The sequence below is a fragment of the Phacochoerus africanus genome, chromosome 2, assembly GCF_016906955.1.
Source record: "Phacochoerus africanus isolate WHEZ1 chromosome 2, ROS_Pafr_v1, whole genome shotgun sequence".
Taxonomy (NCBI): Eukaryota; Metazoa; Chordata; class Mammalia; order Artiodactyla; family Suidae; genus Phacochoerus; species Phacochoerus africanus.
In genome coordinates this window covers 39,367,800-39,378,954 of record NC_062545.1, presented here as the reverse complement: position 1 = coordinate 39,378,954, position 11,155 = coordinate 39,367,800, and the positions used below count along the sequence as shown (strand labels likewise).

Here is an 11,155-nt window from a genome sequence, read left to right as displayed (position 1 = left end):
TAGATTTATTGCTATATATTTCTTTTATAGAGTTTGCTAATTACCACTTCCATATCATCTGCTATTTTCCCAGTGTTTTCTAATGTATTCTTCATGTCATTTATTGAATTCTTTAGTTCCAGAATTCCTATTTGGTTCTTTCTTGGAATTTAAATTTCTCTGGTAGAGTATCCCTTCTGTTCATTAATTTTATTCCTGAGCTCATTGAACTCCTTTCTGAGCTACTTATAGCTCATTGAGTTTCTTCAATATGTTAGATTGCAATATTCTGTGACTTTAAGTTTGGTTTCTGGAAAATTTCCATTTTCTTTTTCTGATACAGTATTACTGTGGTTCTTAATGGTGCTTGATGAGTTGTTCCTTTGTTCCTGTTGCAGTGCATTTGAAGTAGCAAACATCATTATATTTTAGGTAAAGATTTGCCATACACACACACACACACACACACACACACACACACACACCTTGATTCTAAGGATTCAACAGGTTAGAAATTTGAAGGCTTTTCTTTTATTTCTCTGTATGTGGTACTATAGCACAAGTTTTTGGTTTCTCTTACTTGAGCTGCCTCCAGTTATATTTGAGTCAGCACTTTCCATCCTCCACCACCTCTATCAGAGGTGCCCCCCAATGCCCTCATTATTGCTGCTGTGCCTCTGGTGTCATTTGTGCCTCTGCTGTTTTTATCATTGGCACCACTACCTGGGGCATCAGTATGGTGAGTGCTTCTGCCACATCTGGGATCTCTTGAGTTGTAGACTCCACAGAGTTGGGGAGGGATGCAAACACCTCTGCCATGTTAAGTATTGTCAGATTTGCAGGTTCCACCACTACAGGCAGGAGATAAGAGACTGAAGTCATGGATGGCTCTATGACTGGAGGGACAGAGTCCTAGTCTGTGGCCACAGGCACCACTGGTTTCAGGAGGCTAGAGTCATGTGCATTGCCTCCCTCACTGCTACTGGGTTCTCTAGTGTTGCAGGCTCAGTTGTATAGCGAGGGGACCAGGATTGCAGGGACTGCCTCCCAGTTTCCCTGGTTCCACTTCCTCTAGGTGTTTCAATCCATTCACCTTCAAATGTATAGATACGTGGAACGCTCTGGCATCCTGATGTGTTGGGCAGTGGCACCCTTGTTAATGTTTCACTGGTTGTAGATTGAAAGAGAGTGACAAGAAAACATCTTATTTGCCATGATGCTCAATTTTATGGTGGACCCAATTTTCCTTTCTTTCCCCTCAACACCATTAAACATATGCCCATTAGTCATAAGGGCTTGACTAGGAAGTGAGACTTATAGAATTGGGGTATGTTAGACTCCTGGTAAAAAGTGAGGCATGGTAAGGAAATACTGTGCAGTTTGAAATGTCACCTATATTACACATACAAAACCTCTGGCATATAGATCTACAGCCTTAGCATAACAAACAATGATTATTTCCAAGACTACAAGAATGTAATGTTACCTGCTCAAGGGTTACTGCCTGCAGATGTCAGTGATTGAAATCATGGAATATATCTTTGATTGTGGAAGAAAAAGTCTTAACTATACTGGTTCTTGGATATATATTAGGGTGGAGAGACAGAAAAGAGAGGTTTCTCATCACTCTCAGACAAAGCTAATTACTCAATATATACACAAGGGCATCCCTTCCTATCATTTTTCCTGAATCTTACCTCTGGTAAATTTGGAATTATTAACAACATGGTATTATTGTAGCATACCATACACATAAATTGAAATTGGAAAGGGATATAGGAGCCAGTTCTTGGAGGACTCTTACATGAATTTTAACAAGTTTGGGCTTCATTTTATATTACTGGGGAAAGTGTTATGTCAGTTTTATGAATTTGAGAATTTACTATTACTGTTGGGGGGTTCCAATAAGATAAATATTAGTGAAATACAAATAAAGACATCATGACAGTGGTGAGGTTATCACAGGGATTCAAGCATATGATAATGAAGACTTGAATTAACATGGAACTCACAGTTATGGATAGGAGGAAACACCATTCAAGAAATATTTAGGGGATAATATCAGCAGAACCTGATGATTCTCTGAATATCAAGTGAAGGAGAGAAAGAGGAAAATTAGTCATCTCCAGATTTCTAGTGAACTGGAGGGTGGATTGGGTTTTCACCAATGATAATAAAAGCAAGTTGGGAGGAGGAAATGAAGAGTGTAAGTTAAGACAGGTTCAATTTGAAGGTGTTTATTGGGCATTTGAACATATAGGCCTGAATTTTTCAGGCAGAAGCTCTTTGCTGGAGAAGTCTTGAAATGAGAACATAGAATTGGAGTTTCAGGATACAAGGCAGGGCTTCAACCTGGGAAGTGCATGTATTTCACAGAGAGGGTATATAATGAGAAGTGCAGAGGATTAGTAACAGAATCTGGGGAACACTAATAATTAAGGGGAAGCAAAGGAAAAAAAAACCAAGAAGTCATAAATAAAGCTCATAGAATATGAGGGAACCAGGAGACTATGTTGTCATGCTAACCCAACATTAGAGAAGCTTAGAGGAAAGACAAAGTCGTAAATGCAACTGAGAAATCTAATAGTGAGAGGACTGGAAAGGTTCCATTGGTTTAGCAATGACAATATCTTCAGCATTAGCCAGAGTATCAGAGGCACAGTAGAAACAGAAGCCTCATCTTTGTGGGAGAAAAGAAGCAGTCTTAACATTCCATCATCCAGAATATTGGTTAAGAAGGAGAGGAGAGAAAATGGTAGAGAGATAAGAGAATCTAGAAATAAGTGATTTTAAGCTGAGAAATAATATTTCCAAAATGAGAAATAAATCAATAGGAGCAAGAAGATGATGCCACAATACAGAATGAATGACTAATCAAGAAGCACACAACTGGAGAGGCTGATCTAAAAGAGGAGGCTACACATTTTGCCTCTCATATTAAAATAGAAATGAATATAGATTAAATAAGAACATCAAGCTACTACCCTATTCATCCTTTTATTCATAACCAACATTCTTTGGCAACAGGGCCTGTATCCTTCGCTTCCTCTTCCCTCAATTGATTTATCATCATTTAGCTTTTAGTTGTGCCACTCCCCTGAAAATTCTCTTTTGAAATTCACTAATAATTACCTAGTTGACAAATCCAATGACTTGTTGACAACCACTTTTGTCACTGAAAGGGTTTATTTTCTTTGGTTACTATGACATTATGAATAACTCCATCTTTTTTTTTTTTTAACTTCTGATCTTTCTAGTCACTTTTTTTCCTCCTTTTTCTCACTGAGTCTCCTTGCTCTTCTTTCCACAAATTTAAGCACTCCCTAGCATTCCATCCAGCCCTGATCTCTCTCTCTCAAGAAAAGTGCATGGATTCTTACTGTTTTCACCATTAACCCATACAGAGAGTACCCACATATGTATATCCAGTCTTGACACTCTCTGGAGCTCTGGTTTGACATTTACAGCCACCTATATGATACTACTTGCACGTAACCCAGTACTTTAATTTAAATATGTCTAAATATGTCTAAAATTAATCTTGTCTTCTCTCAAACCATTTTTATCTTTTTTCTTAATTTTCATTAATGATGTAACAATATTTTTCTAGCATCTAGTTGGAAAACTTACTATTGTCATTAAATAATTTCTGCTTTTTTCCCTTCTAAAGCTGGTCAGTTGTCAACCTCCACAGAATCTACTTCTATAATAGCGTTCATCTAATAGCCCTTCTTTCCAATCTCATAACTAATACCCGGTTCTAATACACATTGCTTACATCATTGCCAAAGCTTCCCAACTAGTCTGCCCCTTCCTAAAGCAAATGTCTGAATGTTATCCCTATAGTTAAAGTTCTTCCTTGAGTTCCTACTGCCCATGGAGTTAAATTTTAAAAGCCAGCCCACTTATAGCATTATTAGCACAGGTTGTATTAATTCATAACGTCTCCTATTATTCCTCACACACATCCTGCAATTTCCCATCACTTTACCTTCCTATGTTACCTATGCCAAAGATATCTTTCCAACTAATTACTATATAACAAAATTCTATCTGTTATTTAAGGCTTAACTCTAGTAAATCTTTTGTTTTTTCTCTGGTAAGAATAATTTTTAAAGTCCTATGACACTTTATCTGTATTTATCTCTTTACCTTGTTGGCTTTCAATCATGAAAAATTATGGAAAACTTTCAGTCATTAGCAAAAATTGAGGTTCAAACAACTCAGCAACACAATAAAGATTCATGGTTTTCATTATTTTAAATTGTTCGAGAATAATGTTAACATCTAAATTTCTCCTTAAATTTTCACACAGTGTATGATCCATAAATATATGTTGAATGAAAGTGAAAATGATTTGAAAGCTATAAAAACAAATACAAAATAGTAAGATGATTATCAAACTGATGATTAAATACTATATATCTCCAAAGAAAGTATGACTTAAAAACACGCTTTAGCTCAAATAATTTATAGCAGATATAAATAGGCACACTATAATTAATTTAAAATATTAAATTATGGAGTTCTTGCCATAGCACAGTGGATTAAGAATATGACTGCAATGGCTAGGGTTGATGTGGAGGTGCAGGTTTGATCTCTGGCCTGGCACAGTGGGTTAAAAGGAGCTGGCATTGCTGCAGCTGTGGGGTACGTCACAGCTGTGGTTCAGATTCATAACTTGGCCTGGGAACTTCCATATGCTGTAGGTGCAGCCATTTAAAAAATATACATATATATAAATATATATGTAATTATTTTTTAACTTTGAGGATTTTAAAGCAATCAGAAATTTAGGAATTTCCACTTAACATGGCATATAGAGTTTTTAGTTCAAGCCTCAATGTAGAAATAGTCTCCAGTATCTTAAAAGCAAATAAAGAAAACCCAAATCACTTTCTTTTTCTATTTATTTACAAAGGACTAAAAGGTGGACAACTTGTATAGTATACTAACAAGTTGTGGAGATCAGACACTGGCTATTTACTAAAGGCCTGATGAAACAATGTGTATTTTCATGTGTGATTGACTGTCAGTGAGAAGGGAAGAAACATGAAAACTACTTGACATATAAGAAGGGTCTCCTTTGACTTTTATCTGTAACTTGTCAAATTAGTAAAGCCCTACATGAGTTTCAAAATATTTATTATAGCTTTCAAATGAATATTTGTTTTTGTTCATCCTATAGTTGCAAGCAAACCTAATATGCAGAGTCATCTTTAAATTAAGGATTGAGGTATGAGCTTTAAGATTAACTAGAGGCAAAGTAATTAGTGCCAATAGTGTATTTTCATAAACACATTATTTCTCTTTCATATCACTCTAAGCGTAGCAATCAAGTCTAATTAATTCCAACCAAAATGTTTGGCCTTACTCCAAACTCAGGGACCATTCTTGGTTGAATATTGCAGTGAGTTTACTAATTGATGGCTCGATTTTAATTCAGTATCTCTGCTTACTTCATTTGGTCTTGATTAAATTCCAAACTATGTATGTTTGTGTTTTCACCCTAAATATCTAGGCTCTAAGTGATTCAAAGTCTGTGCACAAATCAGCTACTAGTTACTGAATCTTTCTTTTTAACTCTGTCTCCAATTATCTTCACAGTCAAGGGTTCCCTGTGGCTCAGTATCTGAAAACTAATTCCAGATGAAAACCATGTACTGCTATTTGGACATCCCACTAGTCTTACCCATGGTTGAAGATTCTGAACACAATTTTGCCTCACTTTTGTTCTTGCTTTCAATACACATAAATGTCCTGGCCTTACATTCACTTACTAGATTAGTGTACCCTCTATCCATGCCTACATTACAACTCCCCTTAAATCTATATTTAGACCTTAGCCTTGTCATTGATACCACAGCTTTTTTTTTCATTCTGAAATACTCAGGCTTTACCCACAATTCCACTTAGCGATGGTAAACAAAACTGATTTCAGAATAAGACATCATAAAAGAATGAGATACATTAACATGGACACGTGATAAATTCATGGCTGTGCCGCTTATGGCAAACTTATACCTGGTAAAATACCAATGTATTGTGATCACTTACCTCAAAAATGACATCGCAAATATAAGGTTACTAAGGAAACAACTGACTAAAAAACAGATTTAATGCCTATCTACTAGAAATTCAGAATGAAAAATAGAGCTGTTTGAAAAAGGGCACCTATTAATTTCATTAATTCAATTGCTTCTAATTAAGTATTATCTCACAGCACAATTTTTATTTTCCTTTAAGCATCCTTTATTTACTTTTTTCTTTCATTAAACATATATGTATACTAATTTATACATTAATTTATATAATTAATATATTAATTTATACTTTAATTTATTAACTAATATATAAGTTGCTATTAATTTATACCCATATATACTTTTGGGGTGGAGAAATACTTTGTGTTTCCCTATAGTTATGACATATATTGTCTTTATATAAAGCATATGCAGTTTAGAGAGTTTTTTAAGAGAAAAATTTTACACCACTTTAGTGGAGTTTATGTGAAAGGGTATGCATATTGTTTGTATGTATGTGTGTGTGTGTATGTGTGTGTGAGTGTGCATGCTGAGGATAGGTTTGTTAACCTCTATTTTGAGAGTCTTCCAAAGATATTGGAAACATTACTAATTTCATTTCTGTCTGTAAATCACAATCACAATTTCAAAATTGTTCGTTTATTTTGAATAGAGAATATGTAAATTTTCTATCTTATTGATTATTTTTAACATACATTAATGTTCTTAAACATATTCTTCAGAGTGTCTACTAAGAGGAGTCAATATTCACAAAAACAGTTTCTTTCAATTAAACATGACAAGAGGAATAGTTTTGAAAAATTAAATTCCAAACTTCCTAACATGCTTCTTGGAGCACAATGTCCCCAGATGAAGGTCCCAAGGAACACATTTTCTGATTTGATACTCTTTTGCACAACATGAAGATTGTTCACTGTTCAAAGTTTTATTTGTTCACAGCCTAACCTTATAAATCAATGTACTGAATTTGAATGTTCTCCAGATGACTGGGATCCTGTTGAACTTAAAGAGCTTCATTTCTTCAATTTTTTCAAAAGTAACTTACAATTAGACTATAATTACTAGTTTTTCTTTATGGCCTCAAATGAATAAAACTATTGGCATTAGAGCGCAAAAGCCTTGTTAACATAGATACCTCAAATCCCGTGCAAGGTGAACTTGTTTCCACATCAGTGAAAGAGTAAAATCAATAGAGCTCTACGATAAGCACTAAACAATACATTAAGTGAGAAACCTCAGCATAAAGAAGTTATAGTCATATCTTTTCCTTTAAGCTGCATTTACCTTTTTTAGTTGAGGCAGCACCAACCTCTTCTTTGGCTCGTTCAGTTTCTGTGAATTCAGATATTAAAGAACAAGAAACAGCTATCAGACATGCCAGGTCAATATTTTCTACTGTTCTAACTCAGACAAGAAAAACTGCCCAGAGGATAAAATATATGTGGCATCTGAGAGCAAAGCAAGCAGCAGGGAAAACCACATTCTAATGTGCCTGTATTTTTTTTAATTAATGAACTTTCTTAAATAACAAAGCAGAAATTTTCTTCCATGATACAACTCTGGTGTTATTAAATTTTATGATTATATAAATAATAACCATAAAATAAGGCAGCTTATTCCAAAATTACACTGGAATACTACTTTATTAATTTATAGTCAAATCGTAAATGATGCATGAGTCATGGGAAGAGCACTTGAAAGCCTTTGTTTGTCTAGCCTTTAACTGTGGGGGTGGCAAGCCGTATTTGACCTCAATCGATTCACTTTATATTATAAAATACTAGCAATGATGTTATAGAAAATTCCATTTGAATATTTGAGATAGAGAGGGAAAAAAAAAGAATTTAAAAGGCCAAAATGCCTTCTTGGAGTTTCTCTGAAAAATCTAGTGTGGAATATAGGAGACCTCTCCTGAAAACATAATCTGAAATCCTGGTCCTAGTGCAAAATGTTAGACATCAAATCAAGGCTAAAGTTGAAGTGTTCTTTGATCCAAAGGAAAATTGGAAAATTACAACATACTGGTAAACTTTTACAAAGATTATTTACTCATTTTATTTACTTTTTATTATTTGAGGCTGTTGCCCTTTCACTCCTGTATTTTTATTATTAGTAACTGCATATATTCTGTTACTCATATATACTTAGCTGAAGCTCTAGGAACAAGCAAAAAACAGCGGTCTTCATACTTCCCTGCCCTCCCAAGGTGCCACTGATCTTGGGCTATGAGAGAGTCAGAAGATGGGAGACCATAATGCTTCCAGGTTTTAATTCCACAATGTTGGATACCACAGGCTTCACAGTTTGATCCCAGGCAAGAAATCATGTAAATACCCTTTTCTCCAGGCTGTTTCAAAACCCTGAGCTCCAGAACTAAGCATATGCCTGGCTGTTCCATAGCTTTGAGGAAAAGACTTTTTAGACCAGAGGTTCTCAATCTTGCATGCATTAAGGTCACCCAGGAGGGCTGTTTAAACACAGACACTGGGCCTGATTCAGTAGGTCTGGGGCACACCCTGAGAATTTGTATTTCTAACTGGTTCCCAGGTGATGCTTAGGGTGCTGGTCCTGGCCATATTTTGGAAGCTAATGACCACAATTCCCCTAAGACACAAAGGGGATTAATCCCCTTGGAATCTCCAGTCTTGCTCACCTCAAGTACCACCATGAGTCTAGGTTTCCAGCAGAAGACAGAGTCTATCTGGCTTCATTCTCTACTAAAAGCAGGCTCTTTCCCAAAGTCCTCCACTGTGTCATCTCTCTTTCAAAGCACACATCCCTATATCCTCAGCATCTTCTCAAAATGTGCACTTTACTTTCTTCCTTTAACCAAACTCTATCTTTTTTCCCCAAGGACATTACATCCCCTACAAATAGTCTTCTAAAATGTAGAAAGTTTATTTTCCATCCCCTACCTACCAAAGTGTCTAGAAGTTATGTATATTTAATTCTTTTTCACTAGGGTAATAAATGCTGTGTGTAACTTCTCCTTACTTCTTATTACTTCTGATAGATTATTATCTCCTTGCTTCCTCCAAATTCCAGTTCTTCTGAAGTCTAGGTTGTCAGGCTGCACTTGGCTCTATTCTGCATTATTGTTGTCATTAACCAACCTTATGTTTGTGTCTCTCCACTAAGACTACATTGACTTTTCATAAGAACCACTCTTGGAGTGCCTGCTGTGGTGCAGCGAGTTAAGGATCCAGCATTGTCTATGCAGCAGCCCAGGTTGCTGCTGGGGCACTGGTTCTATCCCAGGCCTGGGAACTTCCATTTGCCAAAGGTGCAGCCAAAAAAAAAAGAACCACTCTCAATGTCAATCTGGAATTGACTCTCAATCTTCAAGATTCTAAATTAATGAGTCTAGAATAAGCCTGGCTATTTGTCTATATGTAAGCCTGCAAAGATATGCTAATATTTATCCAGGATTGGGAGTCACTTAGTCACTTATAGATGGAGTCCATTCCACATGATCTCTCATTTCTGTGACCGCCTGACTTGTCGAAAACTGGAGACCCTGATTCTCTGATCAACATTACCAACATACTCTTGGACTTTTCCTTTGCTGCCAAGACTTTGATTTCAAAATTTCTATTCCTTGGCATCACTCTTCCATCATAATTCATTTACTCAAGAACATCCTCTATATAGTTCCTGACCTCATCAATACTTTCATTCTTTTGATCTGACCAGTTTCTCAAAAATGCTCCAGCTCTTCCTCATGTCCTCACTTTTCTTCTAACCAAGCATATATTTAAATGAGCCATGGTTAAATCATTCACTTACTGTTTGTTTTCATAGTCATCTGTTACATTAATTTTCTAGGGCTGTATTTAAGTTATTAGGTGGCTAAAAACAGCAGAAATGCATTCCCTTATAGTTCTCAAGGCTAGAAGTCTAAAGCTAAGGTGTTGACAAAGCCCTCTGAAACTTGCTCTGAAGGCCCTTGGGAAGAATCCTTCCATAACTCTTCCTAGCTTCTTTTGGTTGCCAGCAATCCTTGGCATTCCTTGGCTTGTAGCTGCATCACTGCAATTTCTCCCTTTATGTTCATACAGCTGGCTATCTTCCTTGTAGATTTGTCTGCATGTCTCTAAATCTCCCTTTCCTTCGTCATCAGATTGTTTTCTTTTTAGCATGTAAGTCCCTGAACCACCTGGAATTGATATTTTGGAATTGTACAAAATAGGAATAAATCACTTTTTAAATTTTGCAATGAAAACCACTTACATCAGCAACATTTTAAAGTAATCTTGGAGTTCCCCTTGTGGCTCAGCTGTAATGAACCAGACTAGTATCCATGAGGACACAGGTTGGATCCCTGGCCTTGCTCAGTGGGTTAAGGATCTGGCATTGCCATAAGCTGTGTAGGGCGCAGATTTGGCTTAGATCCTGTGTTGCTGTGTCTGTGGCTCTGATTCGAACCCTAGCTTGGGAATTTCCATATGCCACAGATGCAACCCTAAAAAAGCAAAAAAGTAAAATAAAATAATCTCACCATTTTCTAACTATTGAAATAGCTGCCCTTATATCAGATTTCTGCTCAAGTGGAATCACGATAGGTCTTTCTATTCCTATCTTATTGGAAAACTTACTTAGATGTATTCCAATACCATGTTACCCTTTAAAACACAATATCAATGGAGTTCTCTGGTGGCTCAGTGGGTTAAGGATCAGGCATTGTTGCTGCTATGGCTCGAGTCACTGTGTCGAAGGTTTGATCCCTGGCCCAGGAGCTTCCGCATGTCACAGGCATGGCCAAAAAATAATAATAAAAAATAAAACACAGTATCAAGAGACTACTTTATTAATAAGACTAAGGTCACACAATACTTGCCTCAATAGTCATATTTTATAGTGTTATTTGCTGTATTCATTATTATACTTCCACAATATTAAAAATTTATTCCTGATTTTATTTTTCTTTCTTTTCTTTCTCTCTCTTTCTTTCTTTCTTTCTCTTTCTTTCTTTCTCTCTTTCTTTCCTTCTTTCCTTCTTTTTTGGGCTGTACCTACAGCATATGGAAGTTCCCAGGCTAGGAGTCAAATCAGAGCTGCAGCTGCCAGTCTATGCTACAGCCATAGCAATGCCAGATCCAAGCCACATCTGCACGCTACACCACAGCTCATGG

The 11,155-nt window shown here is 36.2% G+C and overlaps 1 protein-coding gene across 1 annotated transcript in view; it reads right to left on the bottom strand.

Annotated features, from left to right (window-relative positions):
* Positions 1–490: 490 nt before the first annotated feature.
* Positions 491–11,155, bottom strand: part of LOC125120627 (triadin-like) — a 93,122-nt gene continuing 82,457 nt past the window's right edge. The window contains exons 8-9 of the mRNA XM_047769131.1: positions 7,308–7,355; positions 491–830 (exon numbers count right to left, since the gene is read on the bottom strand). Of these exons, the coding sequence (XP_047625087.1) occupies positions 640–830; positions 7,308–7,355 (239 nt within the window). The 3' untranslated portion in view covers positions 491–639. The remainder of the gene's footprint in view (positions 831–7,307; positions 7,356–11,155) is intronic.